Below are 13,195 nucleotides of genomic sequence, written 5' to 3' on the forward strand. Positions count from 1 at the left end.
CAGAGCCTGCACCTCCCCCTAAGACCTCCTGCCCTATAGCCAGCCTCTTTTGGACCCAGTTGTGTGCACTTAAAAGCAAAGCATTGGCGTTTTCCCATTGTGTCCCTCTAGAGTGTAACTGTATCTCTAAAGTCATGAAGGTAATGTGTGTCTGATGGTGGCATTTCAACTCTGTGGCACATGGATGGAGGTGAAATACAGGACAATCTGAGCCTTCTGACTTATTCTGATGGGTGCTGATGGGTACAGATGCAGAAGGCTGTGTTTTTGGCTGCACTGGTTACCTCTCCCCTGATGGGATCTGGGCTGCTGACCACAGCCGACTCCAGGACAGCAGGATGCTCTGCCAGGGCACTTTCTACTTCAACGGGCCCAATCCGGTAGCTGGAAGGGAAAAACAAACTCTTCAAGTGGGCTTCCCTCAACCCCCATGAAGTTTCAAAGGGAGAAAGGACATGTAGACAGCTTGACCTTGAAGAATTAATCACATCATCATTTCTTCCCATGAACCAAAAGTAGCCATCCTTGTCCATGCGAGCTCGGTCCCCTGTGATGTAAAAGTCCCCCTGTTCTGATGCAGCGGTCTTCTCAGGATTATCCTGAAAGACAAAGAAAGCCTGTGAAGGACCCTCTGGGAACAGCCACTAAGTCCAGCTACTGCCCCAGCAACCCCCTGTCAGAAACTGGCGACCGCTCAACAGAAAGTTCAGCAGTTCCTAAAGTCCAGGCTGGCCAGAGTTCCCCACTGGTCAGGGAGCTATGGCCGTTTGGTTGTGGAGTTTTCCTCTTTTGATTGGAATCAAGCTGCCAGCAAATGGTTAAAGGCAGCCACTCACCACATTTTTAGAAGGGGGTCTAGAAAGCATAGTTGAAAGCAGAAGAGTGGACACAGGGCCACTGACTGTGTTTTTTAGGACAAAAGAACACACGAATACTCATTGCCTCAGGAATCACTGAGGGTAGAAAGTGAAGGGCTAGGCTGGGCGTGGTGGTTCATGCCTATAATCTCAGCACTGTGGGACACTGAGGTGGGTGGATCATTTGAGGTCAGGAGTTTGAGACCAGCCTGGCCAACATAGTGAAAACCTGTCTCTACTAAAGATTAAAAAATTAGCTGGGCGTTGGTGGCACACATCTGTAATCCCAACTACTAGGGAGGCTGAATCAGGAGAATTGCTTGAACCCAGGAGGTGGAGGTTGCAGTGAGCCAAGATCACCCCACTACACTGCAGCCTGGGTAACAGGGCGAGACTCCATGTTGGAAAAAAAGAAGAGAGAAGAGAAGAGAGAGGAGAGAGAAGAGAAGAGAAGAGAAGAGAAGAGAAGAGAAGAGGGAAGGGGGGGAGGGGAGGAAGGAAGGAAGGGAGAGAGAGAGAGAAGGGCTCATCAAAAAGCCTATTAGTGTGGGGCAAGAGTAAAGAGAAAAACAATCGAACTCTGATTTTCAAAGTTTTAAAGAAAAGCTAATATTCAGCAATTAAAAAATGTACTAATACATGCAACCACACAGATGACTTGCAGAAACATCATGCTGAGTAAAAGAACCTGGACAAATCTGAATAGTTTGTGATTCCATTTATATGAAGTTCTTTTTCAAAAATATCAAATTTGTAATGACAACAAATAATTTATCAATTGCTGGGGTCTGGAGTGGAGAGGGTTGCCTGTCAAGGAGAATGAGGGAGCATTTGGGACTGAAAAATGTTCCATATTTGACTGTGGTGGCGATTACATGGGGGCATACATGTGTTAAAAGTCATTGACATGCACACTTAACATGGGTGAATTTTATTGTATGCAAATTATATCACAATTCAACAAGTACATTCTGAGAAAAAAGAAAAAATATAAGCTACCAATACCTACAAATATATCTAACACACAATCTCTAAGGTGTGTTTACAGAAACTTAAAAGTCTACACATTAAAGAAGATATAAATAAAATGAAAGAAAGGCTTAACTGGCTGGACGTGGTGGCTAACACCTGTAATTCCAGCACTTTGGGAGGCCGAGGAGGATGAATCACAAGGTCAGGAGGTGAAGACCAGCCTGGCCAACATGGAGAAACCCCGTCTACTAAAAATACAAAAATGAGCTGGCTGTGGTGGTGGGTGCCTGTAATTCCAGCTACTTGGGAGGCTGAGGCAGGAGAATCGCTTGAACCCAGGAGGCGGAGGCTGCAGTGAGCCAAGATCACCCCACTACACTCCAGCCTAAGTGACAGAGACTCTGTCTCAAAACAAAACAACAAAACAAAACAAAAAATAATTAATAGAGATGTCAATTATCCTTAATTTGTTTTATAGACAATACAGTTCTAATCAAAATACTAGCAAATATTTTTCATGGAACTCGACAAGTTGATTCTAAAATGTAAATGAATGAGCAAAGGGCTAAGAATAGGTAAAACCCTTCTACGTAAGTTGAATAGAAGAAGTCTACATATGAAGACTTATGGTAATGCTTTTGTGGATAAGGCTTTATGGTATCAGTACAGGTACACAGCAAGTGATCGAGGAATACCAGAAAGTGCCAAAATCTATCTATGACTATATCAAACTTTTTATTTATTTATTTATTTATGTATGTATTTGAGATGGAGTCCTGCTCTGTTGCCCAGGCTAGAGTGCAGTGGTGTGGTCTCGCCTCACTGCAAACTCTGTCTCCCAGGTTCAAGCAATTCTCCTGTCTCAGCCTCCTGAGTAGCTGGGACTGCAGGTGCCCACCACTACACCCAGCTAATTTTTGCATTTTTAGTAGAGAAGGGGTTTCACCATATTGGTCAGGCTAGTCTTGAACTCCTGACCTCAGGCGATCCACCCACCTTGGCCTCCCAAAGTGCTGGGATTACAGGCGTGAGCCACCACACCTAGCCCATATCAAACTTTTATATCTGACAAAATTAGCATGACAGATAACTGGGAAGAGGAGGATTTATTCAACAAAATGATTTTTCATGTAGAAAAAAACAAAATAGATTCCTATCTCATTTCATGCACATATCAACCAGAGATGGATTATAAACTTTTTTTTTTTTTGAGACAGAGTCTCGCTCCTTTGCCAGGATGGATTGCAAAGGCATGATCTTGGCTCACTGCAACCTCCGCCTCCTGGGTTGAAGTGATTCCTCCTGCCTCAGCCTTCCCAGTAGCTGGGACTACAGGTGGCTACTACCACGCCTCGCTAATTTTTTTGTATTTTTAGTAGAGACAGTGTGAGCCACATTAGCCAGGATGGTTTTAATCTCCTGACCTTGCGATCCACCCACCTTGGCCTCCCAAGGATTATAAACTTTAATGTCAAAAGCAGAACTTTAAAACTATTAGAAGAAACTGTAAGTGAATATGTGTATTTTCTACCCCAAAGTTGAAAATGATTTCATAAGACACAAAAAGCATTATCCATAAAATTTAAAAACTTATTAATTTGATGACATGGAAATGAATGCTTCTGTTCAACAAAAAGAAGGTAAAAGAGAGCGAAAAGATAAGCTACAACCTGGGGAGAAGATGTTAACAACTATTATGACAAACAAAGGACCAATATCAAGAATATATTAAGAACTCCCATAGGCTAGGCATGGTGGCTCATGCCTGTAATCCTAGCATTTTGGGAGGCTGAGGCAGGTGGATCACTTGAGCCCAGGAATTCAAGAATAGCCTGGGCAACATGGTGAAATCCCATCTTTACATATATATATATATATATATATATATATATATATATATATATATTAGCTGGGTATGGTGGCGTGTGCCTGTAGTCCCAGCTACTTGGGAGGCTGAGGTGGGAGGATCACCTCAGCCCAGGAAGTTGAGGCTGCGGTGTGCCATGATTGTGCCACTGCTCTTCAGCCTTGGTGACAGAATGAGACCCTGCCTCCAAAAAAAAAAATTATATTAAATAGTTGCATAATATTTCTCTGTGGTGGTGATATTATGTATTTGAACAAATTCCTGATATTAGAAATTTTTGTTCATTTTTAAAGTTTTTTCTCTCTTCTTTTTCTTTTCTTTCTCTCTCTCTCTCTTTTTTTTTTTTTTTTTGCTTTTGTTCACAATGCTGTAATATAATCCTTTACATGACTAATTTCTGGTATTAGAAATTTAGATAGTCCCTTCACCTTTTTTCTGTTATAAACAGCCAGCACTATAACAAATGTTTGTGCATTTGACAGTTTGTTGCCCCAGGAAAATAAGCACATTGCTTATATGGGACATAAAGTTGACATGGGCATATTCATTTAACTGACATGTGCAATTTCAGATAAATGGGAATGACCGATGTGAATTTGAAATGTTTATGTTTATTGTGGAGGAAGAATGAGCCTAGCTTATAAATTCTGATGATCACCCATCAATCACAGAACAATTTTGGTCTGACATTCTCTATAATAATCTTCACATGTTTCATGATTCTCACAAAGAGATTTAATATTTTTTCTCTTAATTAAGAATGAGCTGGGCCGGGTACTGTGGCTTACACCTGTAATCCCAGCACTTTGAGAGGTTCAGGTGGGCAAATCACTTGAAGCCTAGAATTAGAGACGAGTCTGACCAAGATGGCAAAACCCTGTCTCTACTAAAAATACCAAAATTAGCCCAGTGAAGTGGTGTGCGCAGTTACTTGGGAGACTGAAGCACGAGAATTGCTTGAGCCCAGGAAGCAGATGTTGCAGAGAGCTGAGATTGCGCCACTGTACATCAGCCTGGGTGACAGAGTGAGACCCTGTCTCAAAAAAAATAATGTAAAAGAGAAGCAGTTACTGAATTATTCCAGAAACTTGGACAAAAATCCCAGGACACAAGCACTGCTAAAAAAACCACAAAAGAGAATCCTGAAGACAGACACAGTAGTGCAGTTTGACCTTTATTTATTTATTTATTTATTTATTTATTATTATTTTGAGGAATCTCAGTCCCTTGGCCAGGCTGGAGTGCAGTGGCACAATCTCTCTGGCTCACTGCAACCTCCTCCTCCTGGGTTCAATTCGATTCTCCTGCCTCAGCCTCCCAAGCAGCTGGGATTACAGGCACGTGCCACAACGCTCAGCTAATTTCTGTACTTTTGGTAGAGACGGGGTTGCACCATGTTGACCAGGCTGGTCTTGAACTCCTGACTTCAGGTGATCCAATTACCTCAGCCTCCCAAAGTGCTGGAATTGGAAGTATGAGCCACTGCACCCTGCCACAGTTTGACCTTGAGAAACTCCTTTCCTTTCCTACACCTTGATTTTCTTCTCATTGAAACAATGGTGCTGCCCTCATGTCACATGTTTCCCCTTTCAGACACACCCATGTTTCAATCCCGTGTCCTGCCTGTCCTAGTTACATGATGCTGGATAAGTCACTTCACCTTTGTAGTAGCTTTCTTATCAATAGTCTTCCTTATCAATAACAGAACTTTATCAGTAATAATAGCAACCTATTTCATGCAGTCATTGTAAGGATTAAACAAATAGATATTTACAAAGTATGGTGCACAATGCTTAGCACACAGTCACTGTCATGAGAACAGCTGTTCCCTGCCTCTTACCAAATAGCAATTGAAGAAACAGAAGGGCCGGGTGGGTCTGATGCGGACGGCAACATTCCCCTCTTCTCCAGGAGGCAGGATGTTGCCTTCATCATCCACAATCTGGCAGGGAGATCACAGAGGTGCATATATGAGTGTCTACACCCTGGGCCATTCCAGCAGCCCAGCAGCCTGTGCCAGCTAGGCCTGTGCATCTTTCTCCTCTTCACACCAGGCTTCGCCAGAAGTTGTGAGAGGCTGCTACCTGCACATCATAGGGTGGAGACGCCTTCCCCATGGATCCAGACTTGATTTTCATGCCTTTTGGATTGGCACAGATGACAACCTGGGGAGAAAGCAGTACTGATAAAGGAGAGCCTTTCTATTCACTTCTTTACTGGGCCATGTCTTTCTCTCACCTTGACTGCTAACTCTTTCTCTCACCCTCTTCTTCCTCCACCCTCACTTTCTTCTTTCTTTCCCTTCTCCTCTCTCACTTTCTCTCTTTTCTTCTTATTTTTTTCTTCCTCCCTCACTCCTTTCTTTCCTTCCTTTCTTTACTCTTTCCTTTCTCTTTTTCTGTTTTCTTCCTTCCCTCCTTCATTTTTCTTCTTTCCCTTTTTTTTTTTTTTTTTAAGACAGCCTCGCTCTTGTCACCCAGGCTGGAGTGCAGTGGTGCCATCTCCGCTCACTGAAACCTCTGTCTCCTGGGTTCATCCTAAGCCTCCTGAGTAGCTGGGATTACAGGTGTGTGCCACCACCCCCGGCTAATTTTTGTATTTTTAGTAGAGATGGTATTTCACCATGTTGGTCAGATTGGTCTCGAACTCCTGACCTTGTGATCCACCTGTCTCGGCCTCCTAAAGTGCTGGGATTACAGATGTGAGCCACTATGCCCGGCCATCCTCCTTTTTTCCTTCCTTTCCCCCTTATTTCCTTCTCCATTTTCTTATCTCCTCCCTTCATTTTTCTTCCCTGTTTCCTTTCTTCCTTCCTTTCTTTTCCTCTCTCTTTCTTTTATTTTCTTTCTCCCTTCCTTCCTCATTTTCTTCCTTCTTTCTTGCCTTTCTTAATTTCTTTCTTTTTGTTTCTTTCTTTTTCTTTCTTTCATTCTTTCTTCTTTTCTTTCCGTAGTCAACAAACATTTATGGGGTACTCCAGTGAGCACTCAAACACAAAGAACTTAATGCATCTTTAAGCCAAAAGACTCAGTTGATCCCTAGATCTCTTCCTATATGGCTATAGAGGATGTTGCTTAGAATTTTAGACTCTGAACAGTGGCAGATGTAGGCTGTCTTGGTAGAGACAAACAATGCCCTCAGCAGTGAGGGCTGGCTTGCTGGTCATGATATAATTGTAAAAGTACTTTAAATTACCTTTTTTAACTTTTAAGAAATTGTGTATGTGTGTTTAAATAGCTTTTTGGGTACAAGTGTTTTTTTGTTACATGGATGAATTCTATAGCAGTGACTGCTGAGATTTTAGTGCATCTGTCACCTGAGTAGTATACATTATACCCAATAGGTAGTTTTTTTTTTTAACCTCATTCCCCTCCTCCCCCTTCTTCCTTCTGAGTCTCCAAAGTCTTTTATACCACTCTGTATGTCTTGCATCCTTATGGCTTAGCCCCTGCTTATAAGTGAGAACATACCGAAATCAAAAGGGAAGGAAAGCTGATGGAGTTTTGTTATCAGCTTCTCCCCTGGGGGCAGGGCAGTCCCTGAGTAGCTTCAGGAAGGTGACAGACAGGAGAGGTAGGAAGCTCTGAGGGGATATGAGGCAGCGACCTGGCCCCTCCATCACTCACTGTTTCAGACTGGCCATAGCCCTCGTACAGCTCCACACCAGTTTGGCGCTTCCACTTCTCCCTCACGTCAGGGTTGAGGGCCTCTCCTCCGGTTAGACAGTGCCTCAGGCTCTGAAACTGGTACCTTGCTCAGGAGGGAAAACAAGGCCACTTTTGTCAGGATCTTCATGGCACCCGCCCTCCGGTGCCACTGCCCAGATGCAAACACCCACAGGCCCTAGAGGATAGATGCCCCTGCATTTTAATCAGCTCTAAGTGCACTCATCCTCTGGCTTCACAACCATAATCCTCATGGACAGATAATTTTTAAAAGATTCATCCTATCTGAGTTTGAGATAAAATCAGAAGCTCATATAACAGGTTTTGGCATAATATGGTGAGTTCCAGGTGACTTGGCCGAAATAATTTAATTGGAAAAAAAATGATTGATAATAAACTGGTTTGGACAGTGATCTGATTGAAAAAGATAAATCAATTAGAAATTGAAAAGATAGGTCAGACACTGTGGCTCACACCCGTAGTCCTAGCATTTTGGGAGGCCAAGGTGGGCAGATGGCTTGAGCTCAGGAGTCGAAGACCAGCCTGGGCAATATGGTGAAACCTTGTCTCTGTCAAAAATACAAAAAATTAGCCAGGCTGGGGGCACATACCTGTAGTCCCAGCTACTTTGGAGGCTGAGGAGGAAAACTGGAGCCTGAGAGATAGAGGCTGCAGTGAGCTGAGATTGCGCCACTGCACTCCAACCTGGGTGACAGAGTGAGAACTGAAAGAAGAGAAAGAGAGAAAGAGGGAAAGAAAGAGAAAGAAAGGAAGGAAAAGAGAGAGAAAGGGAGAAAGAGAAAGAAGAAAAAGAAAGAAAAGATAACTGAAAAGATAGCTCCTAAGAATCCCAAAATTCTGAAGAATGGGCCAAAAATTCCTACAGATATTAATTATGTTGCAAAATGTCCTCTCTGTTCAACAAATCATCCAAACTGTAAAAAAAATTAGTGATTGCAAGTACAGTTTCAATCCTGGTGGAGAGGGGAGATCAAATTGGTTTGATTAAGTTACTTAGTATTACCAAATAGCATTCAATGACATGTTCTTGACAAGGTACTAGGAGCCTGCTTTCAGCTAAAATTATAATATGGAGATGCACACATCAAAGCAATGAATGGGATGAATTTCTTACATTGTAGAAGAATTCCCCTTAGAAGTATGTAAGAACTCCCTCTTTTGGACACTTTGTGGGTAGATTCCTGTTACTAGGGAAGATGAGACGGGGACAGGATGACTCATGACTTGGAGGAGGACAAAAGAGGGAGAGCAGGTCAGGGTTGGAAGGTACTGAAGGACAGTGGGCCTCTGCCCATATGCCACAGCAGCTAGTCCTGTTCTGCCAGAAGATGTTGCTCTGGCTCCACCCAGGATGGAACCATCCTCAGCGTCTTGTCCCCTTCTCTTGGGTGCCCAATGGCATGATCTTAGAGAACAATTGGCTGGGGTTAGTCTGAGGAAGAGAGTCGGCGCATCCATACACTGTGGTGTGGGCTTGTTAGTTTTGCCAGACCTGAGGGCCCTGGCCACAAATCCTACTCCATAGGTGGCTAACAATTGTCCCATCATTTCTCTTGCCTCACAGAAGTAGCAGAGATGTTGCTGAGAGAATAGCCCATGGGTGTATGGTGTGGGTTGAAGCCTATCTCAGGTGCTAAAATTTCAGACTGCCTTAAATCTATTTGATTCCATATGGATACAAATTTTGGGGAGCCAGAAGCTTGTTCTTGAGGGGCATCTGTGAGGTTTACAGGCGTGTGGACTTGTCAATGTGTATGCTTGTATAAATGTGTGTGCGAGAGAGAGAGAGAGAGACAAAGGCAGAAACAGAAAAAATATATAGAGAGAGACAGAGAGAGTTGGAATGAGAGGATAGTTGTGTGTGTGTGGATACCCATGCTATATATTCACATATTTAGGCTCTCGAAGCACCAAACAGATGGGCTGTACCTGGTCAGATCCTCCTGCACAAGCAGTCGAAAGATGGTTGGGACACAGCAAAGGGTGGTTATCGGGAATGTGGAGAGAGTCTAGACAAAAACAAAAGGTGAAAGATGTCCTTAGAATCACTGAGGTGGGACCATGAAGATGGAGCCAAAGGCACTACATCTTTATATTCTCACTACCAAAGCAGAGAAGTTGAAAACTGTGTGTGGCATCCAGCCTCCAAGATGGTGCCCAATGACCCCCCACTTCCTGACATTTGCATCTTTGAAGGAATCCCCTCTCCTGTCATATCAAAGTGGGTCTGTGACAGCAATGACACACTGCTGAGGTGACAAATACCACTTTCAAGATTCAGTTGTACAAAGACTATGGCTTTTGTCTTGGATGTTCTTACTCTTTCTCCCTTTCTTGGATCCTTTGTTCTGGGGAAAGGAAGCCATGATGTTTTCAGTATGCTCAAGCCATCCTATGGACAGGTGCACACAGTGAGAAACTGGAGCCTCTAGCAAACAGCCAGTGAGAAATTGAAGTGTACTAAAAACCACCAGTGAGTTTTTAAGCAGTTTTCCAGCTTCAATCAATCCTTAAGATGATTGCAGTCCTAGCTAATATCTTTTTAAAAATTATTGTGGTAAAATACAACATAAAATTTACCTGTTGGAATAACTTTTAAGTGTATAGTCTGGCGGCATTAAATATTTCCACAGTGTTGTGCCATTATCACTACCATCCACCTCCAGAACTATTTTTATCTTCTCAAACTAGGTACCCATTATACAATAATTTCCCATTATTCTTTCCCCTAACTCCTGGCAAACACCATTGTACTTTCTGTCTCTATGAATTTGACTACTCTAGGTATCTCATATAAGTGGAATCATACAGTAATTGTCCTTGTATGACTGGTGTGTTTGACTTAGCATGATGTCCTCCAGGGTTATCCACGTTATATTGTATAACAAGATGTCCTTCCTTTTTAAGGCTGGGTAATATTCCATTGTATGTATATATCACACTTTGTTTATTCATTTATCTGTTGATGGACACTTGTGTTGCTTTCACCTTTTAGTTATTGTTAATGCTGCCACAAACATGAGCATACCTTGCTGACCTCTTGATTTGCAACTTCATGAGAGATCCTACTCCCAAACCCCCTCATTAAGCTGCCTCCAGCTTCTTGACCATCAGAAACTGTGAGATAAATGCCTATGTTTTAAACTGCTAAGTTTGGGTATAATTTATTACATAGCAATAGATAATGAAAACACTATGTCATAGCTGGGGATAGTGCAAGGAGAAGGTTCATACATTGGCTGATCAAGCACTACATGGATAATGATGGTGATGAGTTTGATCATGATGATAACAATCAATATGTATTAAGAATTTACCCTATTTGGTCCACCATGCAATACCAGCTTACTCCTGCAAGAATGGCCATAATCAAAAAATTTTAAAAAAAACCATATATGTTGGCATGGATGTGGTGAACAAGGAACACTTCTACATTGCTGGTGGGAATGTAAACTGGTATAAAACAATGTAGGATTCCTTAAATAACTGAAAATAGAACTACCATTTGATCTGGCAGTCCCACCACTGGATATCTAGCCAGAGAAAAAGAAGTCTTTATATGAAAAAGATACTTGAACATGCATGTTTGTAGCAGCACAGTTTGTAATTGCTATCTATCTATCTATCTGTCTATCTATCGGAATACTACTCAGCCATAAAAAGGAATGAATTAATGGTATTCACAGGGACCTGGATGGATTGGAGACTATTATTCTAAGTGAAGTAACTCAGGAATGGAAAACCAAACAGTTTATGTTCTCCCCCGTAAGTGGGAGCTAAGCTATGAGGATGCAAAGCTATAAGAATGACATGATGGGCTTTGGGGACTTGAGGGAAAGAATGGGAAGGGAGCAAGGGTTAAAAGACTACAAACTGGTTGCAGTGAATACTGCTCAGGTGATGGGTGCGCCAAAATCTTACAAATAACCAGTAAAGAACTTATTCATATAACTAAACACCACCTGTTCCCCAATAACCTATGAAAATAAATTTTTAAAAATCTACTAAGTTTGGAGGCAACCTAAGTGTCCATCAACAGATGAATGGATAAAGAAAATGTATATATACACAATGGAGGCAAAAAAAAAAAAAAAAAAAAAGAATGAGGTACTGTCATTTGCAGCAACATGGGTGGAACTGGCAATCATTATGTTAAGTGAAAAAACTCAAACACAGAAAGACTAACTTCACATGTTCTCACTTATTTGTAAGATTTAAAAGTCAAAACAATTGAACTCATGGAAATAGAGATTAGAAGGATGATTATATCAGAGGCTAGGAAGGGTAGTGGGGCGCTGGGAGAAAGAGGAGGATGGTTCATTGGTACCAAAATAATAGAATGAATGAATAAGATCTGTTATTTGAAAGCACATCAGGGTGGCTATAGTCAATAGTAACTTAATTGCACATTTAAAAATATCTAAAAGTATAATTAGATTGTAACACAAAAGATAAATGCTTGAGGGAATGGATACCTCCCCTCTATGATGCGATTTTCATGCATTGCATGCCTACATCAAAACATCTCATGTACCCTATAAAAATATACACCAATCTCCTCCCTCCCTATGAGAAGACCCTGGGAGGCTGAGCAGGAGTCAGTCACCAGGACTCTGCTTGGGCCGGTTACTCATGCTAAACACCATGGACAGGAGCATTTGGAGTTGAGGCATAGACTGATTTTGCCTAAGGGTTTGACAAATACCTAGAGTTTCGGCAAGAGCATAGGAAAGAAAGTGGTGGAGACAGGGACACCCCCATGCAGTAGAAATAGAATATGCACAGGTTTGGATATCTAGGAATCTAGGTAGAAAGTAGGCAATGATTGAAGAGAACCAGGTGGTCAGGAATCAGGAAGGCTGGGGAGCCACACCAAAGAAGCCTTAAATTCACTGATTCATGTGTTTTCTCCTGCAGCCTAGAATCTGTATCGCACTCATCTCACTTATACCAAACACATATGGGTGTTGTTGGTTTTTCTTCTTACATTCAGGATAACTTTGGCATCAACTCGGGGCAGCTCATGCACAAAAATGCAAGATCCATTAGGCCAGGCAGAGAAGAGAGTCCAGGCTGCCTTCACCCAGCCAGTGTCAGTCGTGTTCCAGAAGATGTCAGATTCGGTCAAGGCCACCCACCGTCTGCCAAAAATTAGAGAATGTCAGCACCCTTGGCAATGATTCTACCTTTAAAAGAGGATTGTATCATTTATATCATCTCATTTGGAACCCTGCACACAGTGGGTACTCACTTATACTTGTTATACCTGAACAAGAACCATTAGGCCAACTATTGTCTCAACAAGCATTAATTGAGCATCTTCTACATATCTATGCCCTAGGCTAAGAATACAGAAGCAAAAGAGTTTCTAAAAAGTTCACAGTCCAGTGAATGTGATCTATAAGGGGAAAAAATTAACCTCAATACTGCGCTAAGGTCATTTTATTTAGCCAACATTTATTTAGCACTTAGTCCAGATTTAGCATTAGGGATATAGAAAAGAATGACTAGTCTTGCTTTGAGAGGCTTATAGTTAGGAAGTATAAATATCTAGGAGGTCCCTGGAGAGCATATTTTAATAGAGCTAAACTTAAAGCCTTGTGCAATTATAGAGAATAGGACCTAACCTAGAGCAATGACGGAGATGGGCTTCTGAGAAATGCTCCGTTAGAGGAGGTGACACTTGAGTTAGACATAAACAATGCATAGGGATTATATAGGTGAGGCAGAGAACCAGGAGCATCCCAAGAATGGAAAGCAGTGTCTGAAAATGTGGAAGACAGAAAAGTGATCATGCACTTGAATTCTGGGAC

General features: G+C 42.1%; 2 protein-coding genes across 8 annotated transcripts in view; one reads left to right on the forward strand and one right to left on the reverse strand.

Annotated features, from left to right (window-relative positions):
• Window positions 1-13,195, forward strand: part of PDILT (protein disulfide isomerase like, testis expressed) — a 158,120-nt gene that overhangs the window by 73,461 nt on the left and 71,464 nt on the right. The window lies entirely within an intron of this gene.
• ACSM5 (acyl-CoA synthetase medium chain family member 5) overlaps window positions 1-13,195 on the reverse strand; it is a 31,770-nt gene that overhangs the window by 4,126 nt on the left and 14,449 nt on the right. Inside the window, 7 exon segments of the mRNA XM_003930153.4 lie at window positions 285-384; window positions 472-599; window positions 5,537-5,638; window positions 5,781-5,861; window positions 7,323-7,446; window positions 9,312-9,391; window positions 12,370-12,523. Of these exon segments, the coding sequence (XP_003930202.2) occupies window positions 285-384; window positions 472-599; window positions 5,537-5,638; window positions 5,781-5,861; window positions 7,323-7,446; window positions 9,312-9,391; window positions 12,370-12,523 (769 nt within the window).

This window comes from Saimiri boliviensis, chromosome 12 (genome assembly GCF_048565385.1).
Source record: "Saimiri boliviensis isolate mSaiBol1 chromosome 12, mSaiBol1.pri, whole genome shotgun sequence".
NCBI lineage: Eukaryota > Metazoa > Chordata > Mammalia > Primates > Cebidae > Saimiri > Saimiri boliviensis.